Source organism: Geotrypetes seraphini, chromosome 7 (genome assembly GCF_902459505.1).
Source record: "Geotrypetes seraphini chromosome 7, aGeoSer1.1, whole genome shotgun sequence".
Lineage (NCBI taxonomy): Eukaryota > Metazoa > Chordata > Amphibia > Gymnophiona > Dermophiidae > Geotrypetes > Geotrypetes seraphini.
Window position 1 is genome coordinate 27,112,358 of NC_047090.1, and position 26,620 is coordinate 27,138,977.

Consider the following 26,620-nt stretch of genomic DNA (forward strand, 5'->3'; position numbering starts at 1 on the left):
AGGAGAAAAGGCTAGATTCACTAAGCAAACCAATCGTGTACCGATCGGTTTGCGACCCGATTTTCCTCTAACCCGATTCACTAACCTCTCCTCTGTTCTGATTCTGATCTGTGCATGGAAATGAGGGGAAACGGCATACAAAGTAGGAAGGACACAATTCACTAAAGATTTTTCTGGCACACTGACTGGCTGGCCAATCCAAAACAAGCGACTGGTGAGGAACAGTCGCTTGTGCAAAAACCCTGCTCTCAGCCCTGATTCTCCTGCCACCCTGCTTAGCTCCAATTGTCCTGCCTTTGTGCCGCCCTGCTTAGCTCCGATTGTCCTGCCTTCGTGCCGCCCTGCTTAGCTCCGATTGTCCTGCCTTCGTGCCGCCCTGCTTAGCTCCGATTGTCCTGCCTTCATGCCGCCCTGCTCAGCCCCAACTCTCCTGCCTTGCCTCCCTTCCCTGCAGCGCGAGCCCGTGGTTTTAACCCGTGGATTAAAACCATGGGCTCGCAAGTAAAAAAAAGCAAAAATAAAAAAGCACGGACAGCAAACGCATGCGCAGACCATCTACAGGCATAGAAGATGGTCTGTGCATGCATCGGGATCGCTCAGTAGCGATCCATGCAGTCGGTGTGGCGATCCTCCAATCGCCCCCATTTGAATATTTTTCCATTGTGAATTGGTCAGCCCTGCACGGATCAGACACGGATCAGTCACGATCGGGCAGGTATGTCAATCTAGCCCAAAGTTCCTTATGGAAGCGAGGGTTTGTGCCTGCCATGTTTAATAAGTTTTCAGCTAAATAGATAACCACACCCTGAAGCAGTGATTTGCATTACGAAACATGCATGTCGGCAGCGGTGCAATTTGAATGCTGCAGACGGCTGTCAAAAGTCTTTCATTACGCCGCGCTGTTCAGATAAGTTGAAAATAGATAAATCTACAAGTTAAACATATAAATAAAGCACTTTAAAATTATTTAAGATAAACACATGAGCCAATGAGGAAGACAAGCGGCAAAGAAACTATAAACTTTGTATTTAGAGTGCCGCCTCTGATGGCTCTAGAAATGTGGGAGTTTGATGGATAAAAAGCTATGAGAAAAGAACAGTGTCACTTCACATATTAGAATGATTTTGGGGGGGTCTGCGGCTTCTAGTTGGTTTAGATACAGTAGACCGCAATTAAATATATTTTGACCAGTTTAACCTTTTCCTATCGTGTGTCCCGGATGACGAGACATTCCAAAAATGTTGCCATCATGGATAAACAGTCTGTATGGACTAATAAAGAGCCAGGAACACAAAATATTTGAATTTACAGACTTATGACTTATTTACATTATGTTTACAATAGCCGTAAATGATAATGTTGAATACAAAACTTTGCTAAAATAATTACGATTGGAACCAGCGTAACGTAAAACTTATTACGATAGGAAAAGGTTAAGTGATTCAGAAGATCATTCCAGGCATCCACTACCCCTTCTGTAAAGAACCATTTCCTTAGATTGCGCTTTCCTTCTATGCCCCTTTTGTTCCACAGCTTCCATTCAACTGAAAGAGGCCTGCCACAGATTGAGGACCTGATTCTCTATAGTGTGCGTTAAAGTTAGGCAGCGGTAGACGCACTACCACAATCTAACTATCTAATGGCAGAGCATGCTTTTTTAAAAAAAAATTAGGTGCGCTGTACTAATGCGCCTACCTTGCGCAAACCTCAGGTGTACGAAGGCACATAGAGACGCTTAAGCACACGTTTTAAAACCAGAAGCTCTTAACATTCTCATTCACTCATTAATTATTTCCAGGTTTGACTATTGCAACACTTTATACCATGATATAAGCCAAAAGGAAATAAGATTACAGATAATACAAAATACAGCGATAAAAATTATTACAAATTCAAAAAAATATGATCACGTTATACCACTTCTACAAGCAGCACATTGGTTACCAATTACATATAAAATAACACTGTTAACCTTTAAAATTCAACAATCTAATGCTCTGATATTTTTGGATTGTCTTTTGATACCGTATTCTCCATTCAGGGCACTTGATCAACAGAACAACATTTACTGACTATCTCTTCTTTAAAAGTAATAAGGACCAGTTCTCCTATTTTCTCGGTTATAGCACCCCAGCTCTGGAATAATTTACCAATATATTTATGTAATGAATCCTCTTTAGAAAAATTCAAGCCCTCTTTAAAAAGTTTCCTGTATACGGATGCATTTGAAATATATAGTATAACCTACCAATCATTAAATCTCTTAGATCCTAATTAGACCTATGGGCAGGTCGTAAATCTATCTTCTTTCTTTCTATGATTATTCTTGCCTTATATCTCTTTTTTCTTTTGTATTACCCACCATATGTTTTTCCATAAATGTTTCTTCTCTTTCTTTAAAGATTGTAGTTCATCCCCCTCACCTTCTGTACCAGTTATTTATTAGTACGTATATATTTTGTATTTAATTGTATAAAACTGTTCTGTTTTGTCTCCAATTTTTAAAATGTTCCACGCATTGAAGTATTAGACATTGCGTGTACAACAAACTTTAATAAAACTTGAAACTTTGCTATGTGCCTCTGAACATGCGAGGTATGCATCGCCAACCCCTTGTTAGTAGAGTCAATGCCTTGCTCGACTCTGTAACAGAGGCTGAATCAAGCCTTTTCTGGATTTAGATGTGTTAATTTCTAATTGTATATGATGTATATTCAAAAAGGAAAATTAAAAACATTATGGCTGTGCTTTAAAATGTTCATTTCAAAGAAAATTATGAAGAAATCTTTTAAAAATAGATGCTAAATTAAAATGTAGCAAAGAAACACTGGATACATTAAAAAATTAATTAAAATTTTTAACAATGTTGCTGTATGGCTCTGTGTGTGATTATTTTAAGCAATTTCCATTTTCCTAAAGCCCCTGGGTTTTACATGTGCCCTGGCTGCCTGTTTATATAAGACGTTGAGCAATTAGGAAAGATAATTTTCTTATCAAGACAGAAAACAACCAACAGGAAAGAAACTAAGGAAGCAATTAAAAGATGCCTGCAAAAATGCTAATCCATCTGAACACTCCTTAACAAACCTTTATTAAAATCTATAACATCATAGTTAAAGCAGTTAGAGCCAAGATGTCAGCCTCACAAACAGTGTTTTGTACCCCCCACTCCATTCCAATAACTTATCTACTTAAAAAAGTGTAATTTTAGAAAGTACTTTGCTGAACGTAAACTCTCTTTTACCTGCAGAAAAGAGCTTTCATAAACATTACAGGGTGGCAGACTTAGAAGTAACTTCAGTAAGTACTTTAATAAGGAGAGGGTGTTGTATGCCTGGAATGCTCTCCCTTGGGAGATGGTGGAGATGAACATGGTGATAGAATTCAAAGATGCGTAGCATAAACATAAAAGATCCTTAAACAGAACGCTTCCGAAAACATTTGAAAACTTGGCTTTTCTCTAAAATGTAACTACTCCCTCCCTCTCCATTATACTAAGTCCCTCAGCCCTTCTTCTTTCCATTGGAGTTCCTTTCTATATTAATTCCTGTAAACCGTGTTGAGCTCCACTTTTGTGGAGATGATGCGGTATACAAACTTAAGGTTTAGTTTAGTTTAGTTTAAAACAAAACAAAAACTCATCTGTTTAGATCAGTGTATCACAAACTGTGTGCCGTGGTAGATTCTAGGTGAGCCGCGAGATGCCGACAATGAGGAGAGGTGCCGGCTGACTGCTTACAGGATGCGCCTCTTGCAGTGAAAGGAACATCCTATAGTTAGTCAGCCGGCGCCTGTCATCCTCGCCAGCGCCACTGCTTCTTCTCCTCACCTCTCCTTCTGCAGCACCCCTATACCGGCGGTAATAAGAGGATCAGGGCCGAGGCTGGAGGATGTCCGCGCAGGCACGTGACATCATCGTGTTGGACATCCACGCATTTCCGGGTGCCCTCCAGCTGCAGCCCCGAGATTAGTATGGCACGGCTTGAACAGTTTGTGACATACTGGTTTAGATGGTAGGGAAGTAAGGCTAGTACTGGGCAGACTTCTATAGTCTCTCTCTCTCTCTCTCAAATATGGCAAACAAGGCAGACTTTTACAGTCTGTCCCTCAATTACGGAAAGACCAGATTTCAATTGGCTGGAGCAAGCTTTGATGACAACTTCAGTGATTGGGAAGTAGGACCGGTGCCGGGTAGACTTCTACGGTCTATGATGCAAGAATAATAGAGACAGATCAAAAACAAGTGTGTATTTTGTGTCATATTGTGTCATATCACATGCTTATGAGTATATATCAACGGGGGAGGGGAGACACCTTAAGTTTGATAGCAAGTAAAAATTTGCAACATTGTTAAGTGTGCTGTGGCAATGAGCGTAACTATGATACAATCAAAATTATAAAACCACTGTTCCATGATTGTGTGACTGCCTTACTCATAATGCCAATACAGTATAATCTCAGTTAACTGGTATTCAATTAACCGGCATTCTCAACCAACCGGCACAAAAAAAATTGTTGGCCAAAAAAAAAAATGGCTGAAAGCAGCAGTTAGGATCTGAAGCAGTGGTTACCAGCCATGAAACGATCGTCGGCCTGGCCTGTTTGTGTTCAGTGGTTTTTACCATTAATCATTCTCGCCTATTTTTTGCTCCCACCTGCTAACTTTAAACTTGTGTGAAGATTTTTTGCCTATGATGCTTTGGTGGAAGAGTGTGGGTACACCTCTCCGTTTGTCTGAGGCTTTTCTTTCGCTTAAGTAATAAGCTAGCTTTCTTGGCTTGTGTGGTGCTTTTGTTTTGGAGTGATATTTTTGAATTTTTGTACTATACCTCCCTCCATTTAAAGTAGGGCATAAGCAATATTTAGTATTCAAAGTTTCCCTCTCACACAGCACTTTAGTTATTAAAAAGATACACACTTGCTTGTGATGGCATATGATGTTTTTGGGAAGTTCCTATGGTGCACCTTTGGGTACACATACCTTGTTGTGGGATCAACCCTGGTAATAATAATAATAATAATTTTATTCTTATATGCCGCCAAAGCCATAGTAGTTCGAGGCGGTTTACAATGAAGAAGAGCTGGACAATCATTGAATGTAGGTACAATGTAAAGCCATCAAAATACAGGTAAGCAGGATACAGAGGTAAGGCATAGGAGATCTTGGGAAACAATTCGGTTAGAGTTGAAGAGATGAGGCTTAAGAGGTCTTAGGTTACAAATCGGTTAAACACGTTTGTTTTTGAGACTCTATGACTAATTAAGAAGTTTCCCCAAGAACTGATTTTTCACCAAATCAATCATAACAAGCGCTTATCATTAAATAAAGAGTGATGTGCTTGTTACTGTGTGAGATTTGGAAATCTAGTGCATTTTTAGAAAAACTCTCTCTTAATCTAACCGCCTCTGGGGGTATTTTTAGGCTTTTTTGATTACTGGGGCCTTAAAATGACCATATAAGCACTTATCACAACCCATTTTGTAGGTGGTAAGGGCTTACACGGAATCCCTTCGCTAATCAGATATCGCGCATATGGTTAGCGCACAGCTTTCAGGCTTACCTTTTGATGCTGTAGTGCACTGTTCTTCAACCGCCGGTCCGTGGACCGGTGCCGGTCCGCAGGAAATTTCTGCCGGTCCGCGGAGGGCCGGCGAGATTGATTAACTTCAATTTCCTGCCGGTCCGGCATGATCGACGACATATTTTCAGCTAGGCCGGAGAGATCATAGGGAGCCTCCAACAGTGGCTTTCTCTCCCTCTCTGCAGCTCTCCTTACTTACCAGCACAGCGATTCACGAAGGCAGCCTTGGGGCTTTTGCTGAGTTGCGACCATCTCTGATGATGCAACTTCCTCTTTCCTCAGAGGCGGCGCGACCCAACAAAGGACCCGAAGCTGCTGGGAGGGAAGGAGGGAAAGGAGTCTGGGAAACTGCTGGGCAAGGGAAAAAAAGGGACAGCTGCTATTGGACCTGGAGGGAAGGATAAGAAGAGATGCTGCTGGGAGGGGAGGAAGGGAAGAAAGTTACTGCTGGATAGGAGGAGGGAAGAGAGAAGGAAAAAAGGAAGGAAACAACTGGCAGGGAGATTAGACGAGGGGAAGGGGTCAGGGTGGAATGGAGAGATCAGATGAGGGAAAGGGGAGAGACAGGAATGAGAACGTAGAGAGACTGATGCTGGGAAGGGGGTCAGCAGAGAAATAAGGAGAGAGGGATAAGGATGCTAGATCTGGTGTAGGAGAGATAAAAATGAAGAGAGCAGCGAAGCTAGAATGAATCAAGTAAAAAGGAGAGAGGAGAGCACAGGCTGGATGAAAGGGGATAGGGGCATAGAAGGAAGACAGATACCATATGGAAGGGGGAGAAGGAAGACAATGGATAGAAGGGGCAGATGCTGGATTGAAGAGACAGAGAGGGCAGACGCTGGAAGGAAGAGTCAAAAGAAGATGAAAGCAGAAACCAGAGACAACAAAAGGTAGAAAAAAATAATTTTATTTCTATTTTGTGATTAGAATATATCAGATTTGAAATATATATCCTGCTAGAGCTGGTGTTAGACATAACTGGGGACTGCAAAGCCCAGGCAGTGCTTCTTTAGCTTCCAGCTGGCTTAGGGTTCTCTCTGACCAGGGGGCAGTTGCCCTTGTTGCACTTTCCTAATGCTATTCCTGTTATGTGTGACTGCGGTATTCCGTTAGCATGATATTTCTGTGTAGCATGGCTTATTCAGTTTTTTTAATAGTAGATATGTGAAGGGGAGGAGAGACAGGGGTTTTGTTGATCCTTGCTCTATATTATTTGTATTTATAAAATGACAATTGTACAGAATATTGCTTCTTTTTATACTTTAATAAAATACATTCAATATAAAATCATAACTGAGGCTTGTGCGGATGGGATCAGATGATTTGTGGGGACCGAGCTCGCGGAGATGGGGCGGAAAAGGGGTTTTTAAATTTTAGTCCTAGAAGTTTGCCGGTCCACAAAATAATTATTTTATTTCTGCCAGTCCACGGGTGTAAAAAGATTGAAAAACATTGCTATAGTGCAAGGGTGTCAAAGTCCCTCCTCGAGGGCCGCACTCCAGTCAGGTTTTCAGGATTTCCCCAATGAATATGCATGAGCTCTATTAGCATACAATGAAAGCAGTGCATGCAAATAGATCTCATGCATATTCATTGGGGAAATCCTGAAAACCCGACTGGATTGTGGCCCTCGAGGAGGGACTTTGACACCCCTGCTATAGTGCATCTCATGGTGCTCCATCTTAGGCTAATATGCACTTAACACAGCACATTAGCCTAACACAGCTTAGTACAAAAGGACCTCAAAGTGACTCGTTATAAAATTACCCTAAACAAATACATATTACAAACTATATCTCCTTTAAAAATAAACATATTGGGGGGCGTGGCCGTGCAGAGAACAGGGAGGATGCGTGTTCCCTGAGCTCCGCTGTTCTTTCCCCTGCCCCGGCTTCCCTGCACTAAATTCTGCGACAATTGTCTCCACCAAGCGCCATCCTTTGCTCCTTGGGGGCCCATGGACAGATTTCTCTATAGAGGTGCAGCGGATATGGCCTCCAAGGTAGGAAAAAAGGACCGGGAGCGGGCGAAATCGGGACCCAGCCACGAGGACAAGATGGCGGACCCGGGCGATGCAGTGGCTGCAGGGGGAGCGGAGTTAATAGCGCGCCTCACTGAGGCAGTTGTTTCGGCGCTAGGGACGCGCCTGGAAAAAATGCAGGAATTGCTGGATACCTTATCCACAACGGTGAACGAATTTAACTCCCGGGTTGCTGAGGTGGAACAGAGGGTTGGAGCTGCAGAAGATTCCCTTGTCACGTTGCAAACTGAAGTTAAGCAGTTGCAATGCAAAGTGGGACATTTTGAGGAAAAACTGGAGGATCTGGAGAATCGCTCCAGACGGAACAATCTGCGCCTGGTGGGGGTCCCTGAATCTGTGCAAGACGGAGATTTGCTTCCCACGCTGGAAACTTGGTTGGCGGCGGAGTTGCTGGGCACGCGGGGCCTGGGACCTCTGCGTATAGAAAGAGCGCACCGGCTGGGACGAAGGCAAGAGGGGGCGACCAGACCACGTGTGGTGATTCTTCGCATTTTGAACTTTGCCATCAAGGACCTTCTCCTCCGCAACTATCGCCAGCGCAAAGATTTACAATTTCAGAACCAGCGTATCCTCATCTTTCAGGATTATTCTGCACAGGTGGCCTCTTTGAGGAGGGGTTTTTCGTCTGTCTGCAAGCAACTCACTGAGAAAAAGCTACGCTTCACGCTGCAGTTCCCTGCTAAACTTCGGGTGATCTATGAGGGTCAGCCCCATCTTTTTGACACCAGTGCGGCGGCCAGAGCGCAAATGCTTCTATGGTACCCTGATCTGGGGTCCGGCACCTGAGATCCTATGACGTTACTTATGCTTCCTCAGTTTGATTTGTGTGGGGTAGCCTGCGAGACGCGGGTGATATCCTCCTTGGCACTGTTCTTTTGCACATGTTGTGCCTGTATCCGGTTTGTGGCTCCTCCCTTAGGGGAGTATTATTGTATAGCTTGGGTTCCTGGCTGGGTTCTGAATGAGTTTGTTTCTCTCCTGGTTCTGTGTTACTTATCTGGGCACCTGGGCTCTCCCTAGGGGCTTAGGTTGAATACTTCGGGCTTGGTGGTTGTTATGGAGGCGGGGGTGGGACTTTGGGCCCTTTGGTTTCCCCTCTCTGGAGTGGTGGTGTGGAGTGAATCGGTGGGTGTGGGAGGGGGGAGGGGGTTCTTGGAGTGGGGGTTGGGGTGGGGGGAGGGGGGTTTGGTTGTGGAAGGGACTGGGGGTTTTGTGTGGGGGTTGTTGAGGCTGTGGGTTTTGGTATGCTGGGGGGGAGGAGGGAGTGGGGAGTTCTGGAGGGGGGATGGGGAGGGGCTCCTGACCTGTGTGTCTGTGGTTGATTCTTGTGGGGACTTAAGGTGGAGACTGGGCTGCTGGGGGATGGGCTGGGACCTTCGGCAGCTGTTTTGTGCTCTTTTTCTTTTTTGGTATCTCTGGTTCTTTTTTCTCTTTTATGCCTGTTAAGAAGGGTTTGAGATGTGTGTCTTGGAATGTCTCAGGTATTAATTCTCCTATTAAGAGAACTAAGATCTTGCAGTGCCTAACTAGACATAAGGCTGACATAGCGGGCCTGCAGTAGACTAAGCTCACTGAACGGGAACATGGTAAATTGTGTCAATCCTGGGTGGGGCAGTGTTACTCGGCCTCCTCATCTAACGCCAAGGCTGGGGTGGCACTGTTGATCCGCAAATCAGTGTCCTATATCGCATCCAGGGTCCTCTCTGATCCAGAGGGCCGCTGTGTTATTGTCCAGAGTTCCCTCCATCAGCGCCCTGTAATCCTGGTGTCTGTTTACGCTCCCAACAGTGCACAGCGGTCCTTCTACAAGAAATTGTTGGGGGTACTGCTGTCTGTTTCACAAATTCATGAGTCTCAGAAAATCTTTCTGGGAGATTTTAATTCTATATTGGACCCGCTTCTGGATTCTTCTAAGGGATCTCTTTCCACCTCCGGTAGGTCCGATAATGGGCTTGCTGCTTGGCTGGAGGCCTTAGATCTAGTGGATGTCTGGCGGACTCTACACCCAGGGGAGCAGGATTTCACTCACACGTCTAAAGTGCATGGTTCCTCATCTCGAATAGATTACATTTTTCTCTCACGCTCCTCCTTCTATGCGGTTCATGCGGCTTCGTGCATTTTTGGACTCGTTGCCCTTACCCAAATTGTCGACGACGGACTCGGACGTATTGGCCTCCCCTGTAACCAGAGAGGAGGTGCTGGAGGTTATCAAGCATCTTCCTCTCTGTAAATCTCCAGGTCCGGATGGCTTTGGGGGAGAATTCTATCGCCTCCTTCAGGGGTATGTGGCAGATCCGTTGCGGGGCTATTTCGCAAGTGTGGCAGAGGTTGGACAATTTCCTCCGGGAGCAAATCGAGCGCTCATTACTGTATTGCCTAAACCGGGAAAAGACCCCTTACTGGTGGGCTCCTACAGACCTATTTCGCTTATTAATGTTGATCTTAAAATTTTAGCTCGGGTTCTGGCCAACCGTTTGGCCCAGTTTATTCCCTCTTTGGTGGGTGTAGATCAAGTAGGTTTTGTGCGGGGACGATTAGCTTGCCATAATGTTACGAAGCTCCTCCTTGCTCTGGCCCATTGTGATTCTCGGAGCAACCAGCGCTGGCTATTAGTTTTGACTCCGAAAAAGCCTTTGATAGGGTAGAGTGGACCTTTCTTTTCCCCTTACTGCGCCACTATGGGCTGGACGGGTTTTTTATGAGAGCTCTTGGGGCCCTTTACTCCCGTCCAGTGGCGGCCGTATTGGTTAATGGAGTGGCTTCTCCGGATTTTGTGCTCCAGAGGGGCACTCGCCAGGGCTGCCCATTATCCCCTCTACTTTATATATTGTTTCTGGAACCTTTATTGATTTCCCTTAGATGTCATTCTCAGATAGTTGGAGTAGAAATGGGGAACTCCTCTTTGCGCTGTATGGCTTTTGCCGATGATATTATGGTAATGTTGACTGACCCCGGTTTCCGGCCTCCCTAGATTACTGGAGACGTTTTGTCGGTTTGGGGAGATCTCGGGACTCAAACTCAATGTGTCTAAATCGGAGGCGCTCCCTCTTCATATTAGTATCCCGCATTCATGGGCTGAGTTCCCGCTCCGGGAAGCTCCACAGCAGGTAAAATACTTGGGGGTTTTGATACCGTCTTCCCTCCCACGACTCTATGAGATCAATGTGAAGCCCTTGCTGCGGGGCACGGTGGAGCTACTCCGATTGTGGGGCGATTTGCCGGTGTCCCTTGCGGGGCATATATTCTTATATAACATGATGATTGTCCCACGGTGGCTGTATCTGCTTCAAACTCTTCCGCTGTGGTTACGGACCGGGGACATAGCTCGGCTTGAGGACTTTCTTATGGCAAGGGCGCAGGCCTCGGCTTTCTTTACGCATTTTGATGTTGCCTGAGTCGCAGGGGGGATTTGGACTGCTAGACATTCGCGCCTATAATCTGGCATGTGGGGCTAGACTGCTTCGGGACTGGTGTATGGAGAGCTCCTCTTTTTTAATGTTTTCGGTGGACAGGGATTTTTTACATCCTATCTCTGGGCTGTTTTTACTACACGCTCCTGCTGCCCAGTTGGACTCTGCCTACAGGGGACATGTTGTTTGGGCCTATATGAGACACATTTGGAAAGTATTGTGTAAACATATGGGCATAAACTCTAATACCACTCCTCTACTCCCGTTGGTGGGTAACTTACACTTTCAACCGGGAAGTCACAGCAAAGTGTTTCGGACTTGGCATGCACATGGAATCCGTAGACTGGGGGATGCTCTTTCTGATGGTGGCACTCTTCTTTCCTCGGCCGAATTGGGATCACTGTATAAGCTGGATAGGGTGGACGCTTTCGGCTACCTCCAGCTACGTCATTATGTTCTCAGCCTCTCTGGGAGTCGTTTGAGCAGCACGGTGGCAAGGGACCTGAGGAAGTGTTTGGCATTGGGGGACGATGCGGCACCACGTCTGCGATATTATGTCAATGTTTTGGGCCCCCCTTTATTGACCGAACGGGCTGATTGGTTGGCAGGGGCGTGGAGTGCTGACTTGGGCTGCATGGTTCCGTCCGAATTAATATCTTGCTGTTTTGTCCGTGTGCGCGCCATATCCTGTAATATGCTACAGGAATATAAATTCATTAACAGGGCTTTTATCTCCCCTCATAGAGCACACCGGGCCGGTATTGCAGATCATGCGGGGTGTCCCAAATGTTCGGCAAATCCTGCTTCCCTGGGGCACATGTTTTGGGACTGCCCATATGTGGGAGCCTTCTGGCAGCAAATCTGGTCCTATTTGTCCTCGTTGGTTCCGGGACTGCCGAGCTGTAACCCCTGTATAGCTTTTTTTTACCAGGAGGCGGGGCTTCATGGTTGCACTGTTGGGCAGCGGCAGCTGATTTCCAAGGCCCTTTTGTTGGCTAAGAAAGCCATTTTGACTTTTTGGCGAGAGCCGCATGCTCCCTCCTTCTCTCGATGGCAGGGGTCTCTTTATGACCTTGTTCTCTTGGAAAGATGAACTGCGGGCACTAGGGATGAACGCAGGTGGTCTCGATTTCAGGATGTCTGGGAGGAGTATTGGCTGACCCTTCCCCATCGTGAGCGGAATCTCCTATTAAATTGTTAATCTGTATTGGGCCTTTTTTCCTGTAGATTCTGTTGCGGGATTCCTCTCTCAATCTCTTTCTTGTTCTCCTCTTCTTTCCTTTGGACTTGGTTCTCCCTTTTCTTGCAGGTTTCTTTTCTACTTCTCTTGGGCTTCTCCTTTGTCAACGTTTTGTTTATTTGTTGTTTAATTTGTTTATGTCGTCTATGTCTCTCACAGGTCGGGAGCAGGGGTGGGTGGGGGGGATGGGGGGGTAGACCCCGTTGTTTCTGATGCATAGTACTGAGGGCTTTGGTATTGGGGTGTCTCATTGTGTTATGGGGGGACTTTGGAGGGTGTTCTATAGAAAAACTGTATTGAGCTCCACTTGTTTTATGAGCAATCTGATATTCCTTGTGTTTTTCTTCGATGCTTTGTGTACGCCCGGATGGGCGTTTTCTGCTGGATTGCTGGATGTTCCTGTATTTTGTTCTGTTTTATGTTTGATGGTTTGCTCAATAAAGAAATATTATATATTAAAAAAAAAATAAAATAAACATATTGCCCCAAAACTGTAAATACAAGTTACCATGTGATACATAATAATGAGATGCAAAGCATGCAAAATAACTCATTAGTATGTAAATTGAATATGCAGTTTGCTTTTCCCGCCCTGAGCATTGGACTGCTAACGTGCAGCCTGACGCTCCTGGATCACATCTTAACTCTCTTCAACTAAAGATCTCCTCTGTCTTCTCCCCCCCTTAGGCCCCACCCTCCACTCTCCTATCACCTTCCCGAAATTCCAGTATGACCCTCTCTTACTCTATCCACTAACAAATTGTACCTAAACGCTTATAACTTTCCTTAAACTAAACTACTGTATTTCCCCCTTCTCTCTTTCTGCTAACTCTCCCTGTATTTAATTCTCTCCAAAAACTATAAATCCAATCACTAAACCTGTTGTACTACTTATATGTCTAGTTACTCCCTACTGTGTATGTTCATTTGTAAACCGTTCTGAGCTATTGGGAGGACGGGATAAAAATCTAAATAAATAAATAAATAAAATAAATAAATGAGCATTTTACAGATAGGTGTACACTTAGGTGAAGTCTGGGTGGTATTCATGTGTGCATAACTTACTGTACACATCTGATACTTACAGTAGGTATATACACACTAGTTCTACAGCCTACAAAACTGCTTGCACCTAACTTGTAGGCATGTATATTCATGGTTACGCTAGTATTCTGTAAAGAAAAACTGGCACCTAGATTCCTTTTCAGAATAAGCCTTTCTAGAAGTCCAGTTATAGAACTGTTCCCCTATGTGACTATTTCAGTGTATCGTAAAATGTGTGCCCCGGCAGATTCAAGGTGTGTCGTGAGATGCCGGCAAGGAGAGGTGCCGACACTGGCCAACTGCTTACAGGACGTGCCTCTCAAGGCAAGAGGCATGTCCTGTATTCAGTCAGCTGGCATTTGCACCTCTGCTCCTCATCTCTCCTTCTGCAACACAACCCCTCCCCCCTCCCCCCCCGGCAGTAATAGGAGGCTCAGGGCCATGGCTAAAGGACATCTGCGAGATTAGTGTACCACACCTTTAAAAGTTTGCAACACACTGGACTACTTGCAGAATTGGAAATCTGGTTAAGAACTGTCTCCGATAACTTACCATCTCTGACAGGAGAGAACATGTCCCCCAAGCTGCTTCTTCCAAATGTATCCAAGTTTTGCAAATCTGAACCTTTTGTATAATCGGTTTCCTTGGATGGAATTACATTGAGGCTGGTGCTACGAGGTACGCCTTCAACAGAACAACATTGTCAGCCTTGTGAAATAAAATTACATATCAAGTCAAAATGAAATTACAGTCCTTCCTGACAGAAAATCTGTTTACCAATCATCACTGCAAACCTTCTGGGACACAAAGGAAATGATGATTAATAATTACATTTGACACATCTGTCAAAGGGCCTTGGCACAATAATAATAATACAATCAACTCTCATAAGTTTTAATTGCTCAGCAATTTTGGTGGACACCCCAAGGAAAATATTTGAACTACATTCTGCATCTTGCACAGATATTTCTCTGTCACCAGAGATCAGCAAAGAGTCCAAACAGAACATGGTATTTTTAAGGCATAAAAAGGGGCGAATACATTTCAGTATTCTGATATTAAGAATTTTGGTTAAAGAAGGAGTGCAAATCTTGTGTGCAATACAAGAACCAATAAAATGAAACACTCTTTTACTAAGGTGCGCTAAACAACTAGCGCATGCTAAATGCTAACGCGTCCATAGACTAACAGCTCCTTTTACTAAGGTGCGCTAGTGTTTTTAGCGCACACACAAGATTAGCGCGCATTAGCCGAAAAATTACCGCCTGCTTAAAAGAAGGCAGTAGTGGCTAGTGTGGGCGGCATTTTAGCATACGCTAAAACCACTAGCGCACCTTTGTAAAAGGAGCCCTAACATGCACACGTTAGTATTTACCATGCACTAAATTGATTAGCGTGCACTAATCAGTTAGCGCACCTTACTAAAATAGGGCCTAAATCTCACCAAGTCAATAAAATATAAAAAACAATTAAGCGTAATTCACCCTAAATTACCTTCCTACACTGTTTCTAATCTAATTCTATCCTTAAATTTATATACTGGCTCATCTTTTAAAAATAAAAGCTCGACTCAGTTTACAGAGGATACTTAATGAAATGGCAAAGTCAAAAATAATAAAGGCATTGCAACAAAATCCAAATCTCAATAAAAATAACTGAAAAAAACGTGTTTTTAAAGATTTTCTGAAAGTTGGAAGAGATGAAAGAATTCTAATCCCAACAGGAAGTTCATTCCAAATAGATGCGAAAATATATACAAAGGATCGAGAGATATAACCTGGGGATTTTATTCTTTTAAGAGATGGAAAAGATAATTTATACATCTGAGAAGTTCTAGACTTTATAGATTGTAATGAATTTAACAATTACTCATTCCAAGCCCTAGAAGATAAGACTCTTTTTAAGACCGGACTCGGCCATGTTTCCTCATACTGTAAAGGAATAACCTCCATATTGGCATAACTTCCCAGTATTGGCTTGATTTGATTTTAAAATTTAACAGGGAAACAGCGAGGTTATCTATTGATCATTTATTAATCATGCTATACATTAAAACAGGGTGCCCATTTGTATTCAACTACTTGATATAATTTGCTCTAAGGGCCTACCGTTCTATTGCTTTCCTCGTTTTTCATGTCAATGCGCAGAACATCCAAAAGAAGCGGGCATTAATTCAGAATACATTACATTAGTGATTACTATTCCACCTTTACCTTGCGTTTCAAGGCGGATTACATAAGAATTGTTAAGATATTAAGAAGTACATATTGTTAAGATATTAAGAAGTACTTAGGGAATAGTTTCAACATGTTCTGGTTTGCTAATGAGTAGTTGGTATTGCAGGAGGAGTTTGGAGTACGTTTCATTGTGTTATATTGGTTTTATGTATTTTTTGAAGAGTAGGGTTTTTGTTTCTTTTTTGAAGGTTTTGTAGTCTGTCATCTAAGTCAGCAGATTGGTGAGTTGTCAGTCCATTTTCGCTGCTCTGGTGGCCAGTAGGTTGTCATACATTTTTCTTCGTTTGACATTTTTGGTTGGTGGGTGTGTGAATATTGTGTGGGTTCTCCTGTGTCTGGTTGAGGTGGATTGAGTTAGTCTATTGTTCCAGTAGGTAGGACTGTCTCTGTTTATAAGACTGTACAGGAACTCAACAACTTCATATTACTGCAGTTCATTTTTCGCCAGGGGTTTGATGTATGTTCATTTTGTTAAGTCCGAGTCAAACCTGAACAACACATTCACTCTTTTCTAGTGAATCTGGCCCAAACTGTTTGCCAATCCACTTTAGTAAGGGTGTGTAGAGAGAGAATTATTTCTGGCTTTTGTTTGTTAGCTTTGAGGCATGGGGACACACAAAAGCAGATAGAAAAAAAGAATTGACTCCTTCGAACTGTGGGGCTGGAGAAGACTTCTACAAATCCCATGGACAGCTAAGATCACCAACAAAGAAATTATTGATCATATAAGCCCAGAGTTGTCCCTGGAAGGCAAGATTTCCAGATGGAAACTGACCTATTTGGACATGTGATGAGGGTGAATTCACTAGAAAAGGAGGTGCTACCTCGGAATGGTCAGTGGTAAAAGGAAGCAGGGGAGACCAAAAGGCCACCCCCGACGTCGACAACCGAAGCTCTCCCTTAAAAGGAGAGGGGCCAATGGAGCGGAGTCTAGCTGAGCTTGGGAAGGCAAGCAGGAGAGAAGCAGCGGTTGGAGAGTGAAATAGAGGAAAAAGGGAAGCAAAAGGAGTGAAAAAGAGCAGAAGAGGGGAAGAAGAGGCAGGAGACTACGAGGGGAATCGGTGAGTTAGCTCCGCCCACCCCGACATCGACCACAGAAGCTCCCCCTTAAAAGGGGAGGGGCCAACGGCGCTCAGCTGTTCGGCGCGTGAAGGCATGCTAGCGAAAGAGTCTTTGTGAAAGCGCCTTGAGAAGGGACGAACCACCACTAAAGGAGAGCAGAAGTAGACCACAGCAGGAGAAGAGGACACACAACCAGGAGCAGAGGACACACAACCAGGCAGACACAAGAGGACACAGCAGGCGCAGAGGACAGCCACAGCAGACACTAAAGACAGCCACAGCAGATAGGCAAGCGGGCAGCAATGGAAGCAGCAGACAGAAGCAGGATGTTGAGCTACCTGGTTTTCTGCACCGTCTGCCATATGTATGACTACCTCCCCTCTGGGAGGCGGTCTTACGTATGTGCTCGATGCGGAGAACTGGAGAGCCTGAAGAAACAAGTCAGACTCCTGGAAGGCAGAATACAGGAACTGGAGGCACTTCAAGCAGTGGAGGAGGAAGACAGAGATGCAGAGAAGATCGAGAGAGAGGACACCATTGAGGAAGAAGTCCGAGAGCTGGAAAAGTTCATAGAGGAGGCATATCAGGAGGCCGTGGAGAATCACCAGTAACAGTGGAACTGCCAAAATACACCTACAGAGTGTGGACTACCTGACGGACAACCACCAGGAAGAAATGGGTGACACAGCAGCGAGATCTGGAAGCAGCGGAGGAAACCCACAAGAAGACAAGCCCGGTGCAAGCCAACACCAGGTTGAGAGAAAATGGATGGGAACGAAGGACATGGACCTTCGACTGGAGAGATGGACATGCACCAGGGACATGGACTTGCACCTGGAGAATCAAGAGAAGACAGAGAGGACAGCAATCATCGTGGGGAATTCCATCATCGGATAAGTCGACAGCCACATAGCAGGAGGAAGACTGGATCGGCTGGTGACCTGCCAAGGTAGAAGACATAGTGAGCTGCATCGACAGGATAATCAACAGTGTGGAAGAAGAAGATACGGCGGTGGTGATCCATGTGGGGACGAACAACGTGAGCAACAGGGACTACATCAGGGAAGTACTGAAGGACCAGTTCCAGATGCTAGGAAGGAAGCTGAAGACCAGAATGCAGAGCATAGCTTTCTCAGAGATCCTGCCGGTACCCAGGGCTGATAAGAAGAGGCAGATGGAGCTGCAAGCAGTCAAAACGTGGATGCGGTGTTGGTGTGTGGAAGAAGGATTCCACTCTGTGCGCAACTGGACAACGTTCTGGGGGAAGAGCAAGCTATTCAGGAAGGACAGACTCCACCTCAGCAGAGACGGAATGAGACTACTTGCAAGCAACATCAAGAGAGAAGTTGAGAAGTTTTTAAACTAGGAAGAAGGGGAAAGTCGACAGTCGACCGAGAGAGAGTCGATGGCTCGGAAACCGGTATACCCAGATAATACCGTGCAGGAAGATAGAGGGGAACACTCACCGGACCACAGGCATTACAGATTGAAAGGGACACAAGAGGGAAGGAAAAGCAAGAAAGGAACAAACCACAAACTCAAGTGTATGTACACGAACGCAAGGAGCCTAAGGAATAAGACGGGTGAATTAGAAGCTATGGCACAAAGAGATAACGTGGACATCATCGGCATCACGGAGATATAGTGGACTGAGGAAAACGTCTGGAACACTGTGCTACTGGGATACAAACTATACCGCAGAGACAGAGTGGTTCAAAAAAGTGGGGGCACTGCCATATACGTCAAAGAGGGAATTGAATCTACTGGAGAGAACACGCCGCAACCGACGGATAAGTTAGAGTCTCTATGGGTCAAAATTCTGGGAACAAATGGACTGGAAACGAAGATTGGCATCTACTACCGACCCCCAGAGCAGTCCGAAGAAATTGACGGAGAAATGATGAATGAGATTAAACGCAACTGCATGGGAGGCAACGCAGTTATCATGGGTGACTTCAACTATCCGGGGATAGACTGGAACCTAGGCACCTCCGGCTGTGCTAGGGAGACCAAGTTCCTGGATGCTGTAGTCGATTGCTTCCTGGAACAACTTGTCAAGGAAAATATGAGAGGAAATGTAATTCTGGACTTAATTCTAAATGGACTGCGAGGACTGGTACAAGGTGTAGAAGTAGAAGGGACGCTAGGAAACAGTGATCACAACATGATCCTCTTCAATCTGGACGCAGGGGCGAAACATCGGTCCAGAACGACAGCCATGGCACTGAACTTCCGAAAAGGGAATTACGAAGGGATGAGACTCATGGTGGGGAAGAAGATTAAGAAGAGGATAGGCACTGTAAAAACGCTAGAGCAAGCTTGGTCCCTTTTTAAGGACACAGTCACCGAGGCACAAAATCTACATATACCGCGTATCAACAAGGGATCCAAGAGGAAAAAGACCAAGGAACCGGCATGGCTCACTGTAGAGCTGAAGGAAGCGATCAGAGACAAGAAAACTTTGTTTAAGGAATGGAAAAGGTCAAGAACGAACGAAAACTGGAATAAGCACAAACAGCATCAACGCAGGTGCCATAAGGCGGTAAAAGGGGCCAAAAGAGACTATGAGGAAAAAATAGCCGAGGAGGCGAAAAACTTCAAGCCATTCTTTCGATTTATTAAGGGGAAAGGACCTATGAAGGAAGCGGTGGGACCGTTGGATGACCATGGAATAAAGGGAGTGCTAAAGGAGGACAAAGCAATCGCCGACAAACTGAACACACTTTTTGCGTCTGTATTTACCGAAGAGGATGTACACAGCATACCGGAACCCATAAGGCTATATGCTGGAAACGAAGACAGGAAACTGACAGGGTTGACAGTCAGTCTAGAAGAGGTATGCAGACAGATTGATAGGCTCAAGAGCGATAAATCCCCGGGACCTGATGGCATCCATCCGAGGGTCATCAAGGAAATAAAAGGGACTATAGCTGAACTGCTTCAACTAATAGCCAGTCTGTTGATCAAATCGGGAAAGATTCCGGAAGACTGGAAGGTGGCGAATGTTACGCCAATCTTCAAAAAAGGATCGAGGAGATATCCGGGAAACTACAGACCGGTGAGTCTGACCTCGGTACCGGGAAAGATGGTAGAGGCGCTGATAAAGGACCGCATCATTGATCACCTTGACGGATATGGTCTGATGAGGACCAGCCAGCACGGTTTCAGCAAAGGCAGATCTTGTTTGACGAACTTGCTGCACTTCTTTGAGGGAGTAAATAGGCAGATAGAAGAGGGCGACCCAGTCGACATTGTATATCTGGATTTTCAGAAGGCGTTCGAAAAGGTTCCACATGAACGACTACTTCAGAAAATTGCGAGTCATGGAATCAAGGGTGAAATACTCACGTGGATTAAAAACTGGCTGGAGCATAGGAAACAGAGAGTGGGGGTAAATGGACAATACTCGGATTGGAAGAGCGTCACCAGTGGGGTGCCGCAGGGCTCGGTGCTTGGAGCCGTGCTCTTCAACATCTTTATAAATGGTCTGGACATTGGTACGACGAGTGAGGTGATTAAATTTGTGGATGATACAAAGTTATTCAGACTAGTGAAGACGCAGGGGGACTGCGAAGATCTGCAACGTGACATAATCAAGCTGGAGAAATGGGCATCGATATGGCAAATGAGGTTCAACGTGGATAAGTGTAAAGTGATGCATGTCGATAACAAAAATCTTATGCACGAATACAGGATGTCCGGGGCCATACTTGGCGAGACCTCCCAGAAAAGAAACTTGGGAGTTCTAATCGACAAGTCAATGAAGGGCGAAACAGAATGCTAGGAATGATAAAGAAGGGGATCACGAACAGATCAGAGAAGATTATCATGCCACTGTACCGGGCCATAGATTGAGGAAATTATCTGTAGTTCAAGTATCTACCTTTAATAGAGAATCAATAGTATTGGCATAAGAGTCCAATGCTGGGCAAAGTAAAAAGATGTTGTCAACATAAAATAATACATATTGACCTAAGGTAGTTAAGTAAACTCCTAATGATTTTAGGTAAATATTAAATAATAAAAGAAAGAGCGTTGAGCCCAACAGAACTCCACACTCAGCTCACCCTTCTTCTGTATTCTATATGAACGTTTGCATTAAAAAAAAAATTCTGTCAACCATTCCAAAACAGAACCCAAAATGTTTAGCTCGTTTAGCCTGAAAACCAGGACACGATGGTCTATAGCAGGGATCTTAAAGTCCCTCCTTGAGGGCCGCAATCTAGTCACATTTGCAGGATTTCCCCAATGAAAATGCATGAGATCTATGTGCATGCACTGCTTTCAATGCATATTCATTGGGGAAATCCTGAAAACCCAACTGGATTGCGGCCCTCAAGGAGGGACTTTGAGATCCCTGGTCTATAGTGTCAAAAGCAGCAGAAATGTTAAATTGTAAAAGAATCATGGGCTAGATTCACTAAGGCCATGGATCCAATCCGTGAGGGATCCGATCCAATTTGTGGCCAGGGAGCTGATTCACGAAGTGCTCTCATGCAAATGAGGGCGATCGGAATCACGCCCCAACCGACCGCACGGATCGCTCTCCAGCGATCCCGATGCATGCACAGACCATCTTCTTTGCCTGTAGATGGTCTGTGCATGCACTAGCCCTTCGTGGCCAGCAGAGCTAGAAACTTTTTAAAAAAAACTTTTTAGTACTTCACGAGCCCGTGGTTTTAACCCATGGGTTAAAACCATGGGCTCGCACTTGAGGAAGGGAAGGAGAGTTGAGGTGGCGAGAGGAGAGTCGGGGTGAGAGCAGGGCGGCGAGTTGGGGCGGCAAGAGGAGGAGATTCGGAGAGAGAGCAGGGCGGCGAGATTAGAGTTGGGGCAGGAGAATCCAGGCAGAGAGCAGGAGATGCAGTCGGAAAGCACGTGAGCGACTAGTCCCCAGCAGTTGCTTCTTTTGTTGATCGGCCAGTCCAGTTGGTGTTCTAGATTTGTTTAGTGAATCGCTGCCTGCCTACATTTACATGCCGTTCCCCCTCATTTGCATGCGCATATCGGATTGGAGGTTGCTCGGCACCAAGGTTAGTGAATCGGGTCGGGGAACAATTGGGTCGCAAAGTGGTCGAGACACAATCGGCGTCCTTAGTGAATCTAGCCCCTTTATTTTCCTTTGCTGAGGTAGGATCTCTGCTACCAATGTTAACAATAAAGTTTCAGTGATATGAAGAGCACAAAAGCCGTTCTAACTAGAATGCAGGAGATCGAAATTACATAGTTCAATAGTAGTTTGAATATGTCAAGCTCTAATAGTTTGCCAAACTAAGGGATACTGGCAAATGGCCGATAATTATCATCTTTTGTAAGATCTAGTCCAGCTGATTTGGGAATAAAAGTAAAAGCACTCAAAGAGATCTTCTGGGTAGTGACCCGCTTCTAAAGTTGAATTTACGAAGGCAGTTCGCCAAGAAATGCTTTTGACCAAGATTGGCCAGGTTGACTTTAGTTCAAAACATAGCAGTAAGAATGATTTATGGCCTGAAGAAGTACGACCATGTAACTCCTTATTACTGTAAGTTGCACTGGCTCCCAGTGGAGGCCCGAGTGATATTTAAGTTAGGATGTTTGTGTTAGGAAGTTGGTGTAGCCCCACTTTATCTTGCAGATAGATTTGTTATCATGACACATGAGAAGAGTAGAAAATCTCGTGCCCTATTTACGTTCTCTTCCGCTAAGGGCTGTAAAAGTAAGAAACATCATGGGCATTGTCTTACTTATCAAGCAGCCTATTACGACAAAGATTTCTGCCCATTATTGATTAGATCTACATCTTATACACATTATAGAAAACTTCTAAAGACTTTTCTTTTCTCCAAATATTTTGCAAATTAACACCCTCTTTTACAAAGGTGCGCTAAGCTTTTTAGCCCATGCTAAATGCTAATGCGTGCATGTTATCCTATGGACATGTTAGCGGTTAGCGCACACATTGATTTAGCGTGCGCTAAATCTGCGCTAAAATGCTTAGCGCGCCTTTGTAAAAGAGGGCCTAAATCTCTATTTATTACATTATCTTTTTTTTTCTCATAGCATAATCTTTTGTTAACCACATTGAACTTAGGGTTATGCGGTCTAGAAATTTGCTATTATGTTATGTTATATCTGCTAAAATCAAACTTGTAAGATTTTTCTTACAGGAGTGTTGTCTGAATAAATTTATCCCAACATCAATAGCCAGGGAAATCATTTTGTTTATTTGTTTTAAGTTCTTTGGCTTTTATAGGGGCGTTATGATCTGTGTCACAAAAGCATTTCAGTTTGACAGCATAGTACTTGAGTCATGATTAATGTGACCATTTAATTTTTTCCTCAAAACGGGACAGAACCCTCCCCTGGAAACCCCCCTCCCCCCCGATCCTCCCCTGGACCCTATAAACTCCCCCCCCCAGACACCCCCCCATATGGTCACGTTAAATATAGTGCAAAATATAGACAGCAAATATAAATTCTCAAAACGGACACATTTTGATCACTAAATTTAAAATAAAATCATTTTTCCTACCTTTGTTGTCTAGTGATTTCATGAGTCTCTGGTTGCACTTCCTTCTGACTGTGCATCCAATATTTCTTTCTTTCTCTCTCCCTGCCCCCCCAAGCAGCCCCCGCCAATTTCTCCAAGCCACCACCGCAACAGGCCAGGTGCGTGCAACAACTGCAGAAGTCTTATCCCCCCCCCCCCCAACCGATGTCAATTCTGATGTCGGAGAGGAAGTTCCGGGCCAGCCAGGCACCTTATCTGTTGCTGCATTGGTGTTGGGGAAGCAGGGAAAAATCCTGGGCTCCGCGATCAACGTTTTGGGCACAGCTTCGGGACACTCTTTCTGAAAACGGGACATTTTGGCTTCCCGAAGCTGTGCTTGGGGATAACGGGATAGGCAATCTAAAAACGGGATGGTCCCGTTCAAAACGGGACGCATGGTCACATTAGTCATGATCCCTATTTTTTGGCATTATTTGCTGGCACTGAAAAACAAAACCATCTTTTTCATATAATGGAGGAAGTGTATGCAAATCAAGTTTTTGCATATTCATTGTGGATATCTGAAAACCTGACTGGCAAGGAGGTACTCCCGGATCGAGTTGAGAAGCATTGCCCTAGACTACTTGACATGCAATGGCCCAGCTACACCTACTGAGTCATGCATTTTTTCACAACAGATTTTAGAATGAGAAGGCATTTGTGTATGACAGTTTCTGTAGGCCACCTACCAAATTCCCAGACTGCTTTTTTTTTTTTTTTTTTTTTTACCTTCTACGCCTGTATATGCATACATCCCACTAGCTAAGTACATCATACAGTAATTTTATCAACAAATTCTGTGCCATTACCCATTTTATCCTGGATAGAATCGATGGTTTTCCCCTCAGATGCTGTTAGAGGTGGAGGTAACACTGATACAGATGCAGTTGAAATGACGTTCTTGGCGCTATTGGCACTACCTGATTTAACAGTGCCTTTTTTATTCATGGTAGCAGACAGCAAGGGTGCAATTTTACTTGCATTTTTACCACCACCAGACTAAAATATGACAAAAGAAAAAAAACATAAAGAACATGAAAATACCATACTGTATCAGACCAATGGTCCATCTAGCCCACTATCCCCGTTTCCAATAGTGGCAATCCAGGTCACAAGTACGTGAAAGAAACCCAAATAGCAACATTCCATACTACCAATCCCAGGGCAAGCAGTGGCTTCCCACATGTCTGTCTCAAGAGCTGACTATGGGCTTTTTCTCCAGGAACTTCTCCAAACCTTTTTTTTTTTAAATCAAACGACGTTTAGTACTGTTACCATATCCTGTAGCAATGAGGCCCAGATGCATTAAAGTCAGCAACTGTCGCTAAACCAGTTTTGAATGCCTAAGCGATGATCACATTTACCAACCCGATGCACACAATGGCTCACCGAGTGTTTTTCCCCTCAATTGCCCATTTTCCGATCCAGCCATGCACATTAGCTAAAACCCTATGTAGACTTTTTTTTTTAATGGGCACAGATGATTTGCGGGATACAGAGGGAGTATAAGGCCCTGATTGGCTCAAATGCCTAAGGCCCCTCCACTTGGCATCTGAGCCAATCAGGCCTTAGGCCTCTCCCCATGTATCACATGATGCACCAGGGAAGGGAAGGTCTGCTATTTTGGACTGGCAGGCCTTGGAGCAGGTGGGACCACATCCCTCCTGCTCCCAACTTCTGAAAAAGGTACTGGGTGGGTTCAGTGAAGCATCCGGTGGCAGGAGGGAGAGGGCTTATATTAGGACCTACCCCAAAAATCATGCTAGGGCTTATTTTTGGGGAAACAGGGTATGTAGCTTGTATAGCTCTTTGTAACATACTTATCTCTATGCAAAATTCTATGTAACAATATGTTGCCTGTAACCCACCTAAAATTCTAATTAATGAGGATTCAGCAGGATATAAGACTGTACATAACATAATATTTTTTCTATTAATGGCCATGTGCTAATTTTCACGTTAGTTTGGTAAAAGGACCCCTTAATGAGCTTTACAAGAGATTAGTTTCTTACCTTCTAATATGACACACCTATTACACTAGAAAAGGCACTAAGGCAGTGTCTCGCAAACTTCACGAAGCCGCAGCACACTAAATTGGTGGACACGGCTTGATGGCATCTAGAAGTGCGCGAACGTTGATGCGATTATGTCACGCGCATGCATGACGTCATCACATCAACATTCTGAGCCACCAGTTGGGGTGCTGGAAGGAAATAGTTGCAGAGAGGTGCCGGGGAGGAGGACAGGCACTGACTGACTGCCTACTGGATATGCCTCTTGCCACAAGAGTCACATCCTGTAGGCAGTCAGCCGGCACTGGCATCTCACGGCACACCTGGAATCTTGGGCAGCACACTAGTGTGCCATGGCACACAGTTTGCGATACGCTGATCTAAGGAGAAGCCGGGAGACAAACAAGAAAATTCCAATATCATCCTTCCCTAAACAAAAAAAAAAACAAAACCACAATTTTTCTATCACAACCTACAAATTTAATCACATAAACAAGCAATTAGCTCATGGTTATTCATTTTAAGTGTCTTCTTAATTATTTCCTTACTTTTGCAGAGATATTACTGTGCTTGAACCGTATGCATTGCACAGAAGTCTTATGACCACCAACTGTTTTTACTGGAGATGTCAACATTCGCAAATCGTACTGATAGATCTTTCCACGTGAAGATCCGATTGCCAGAGAGGCTCCATCAGGCATAAAGTCTACTGCAGTCAGAGAAGATTCAGCTACCAGGGTTCTCAATTGTCTTCAGGTGAAAACCCCCCCCAAATAATTAAAAGGAAAAAAAAAATTACACTTGGTGCATCACAATAAGCCAAACCAACTAAAGAGAAGCTGAGAGACTCATTTTCAAAGCACTTAAAAAGACCAATGTTCAAAAGTCCTCATTAAAGCCCTGTGTACTGTTGTAGTGCCAGTAAATTTCCCCGATTTCTAAATGACAAGCGATGCTCAGCAAACTTCGCATGCAAATGAGATTCACGGAAATTCCATTCGATCAGTTGTTGAAGAAAGTGACTAACACATGAGCTGAATAGTTGACAGGAAAAGCTACATCATAAGCATCCATGAATATCAATCATAAGCGTGCCTTATTGCAGCGCCTCATAGGCACACGTCATAAGTGTATGTCACATGTGTTGATAGCCATAAGGCATTCGTGTTGTAGTAGTCGCAAAAGCAAATGAAAAGATCGGCATTTTCGCTTTTCACTCGTGTAGGAGTACGATAGCACGGAGAACTACCAGCAAACCATGCAAATGTGAAAATGCATGATATAATAATAATAACTATTTTTATATACTGCAATACCACAAACAGTTCAGAGCGGTTATGCTCAAGATATATAAGCTTTTTTTCTACATTGCTTAGGCAGAATATACGTGTATATAGTGCCCCCACCAATCCTATAAAAGTATGATGAATTATCCTGTATTTTAAAACTTCCACCTCTTATGC

The 26,620-nt window shown here is 44.4% G+C and overlaps 1 protein-coding gene across 2 annotated transcripts in view; it reads right to left on the minus strand.

Annotated features, from left to right (window-relative positions):
* NEDD1 (NEDD1 gamma-tubulin ring complex targeting factor) overlaps nt 1–26,620 on the minus strand; it is an 89,727-nt gene that overhangs the window by 40,711 nt on the left and 22,396 nt on the right. For both annotated transcript variants that reach the window (XM_033950761.1, XM_033950760.1), the window contains 3 exons: nt 25,706–25,907; nt 23,955–24,144; nt 13,870–14,001 (listed from right to left, as the gene is read on the minus strand). In XM_033950761.1, the coding sequence (XP_033806652.1) occupies nt 13,870–14,001; nt 23,955–24,144; nt 25,706–25,907 (524 nt within the window). The remainder of the gene's footprint in view (nt 1–13,869; nt 14,002–23,954; nt 24,145–25,705; nt 25,908–26,620) is intronic.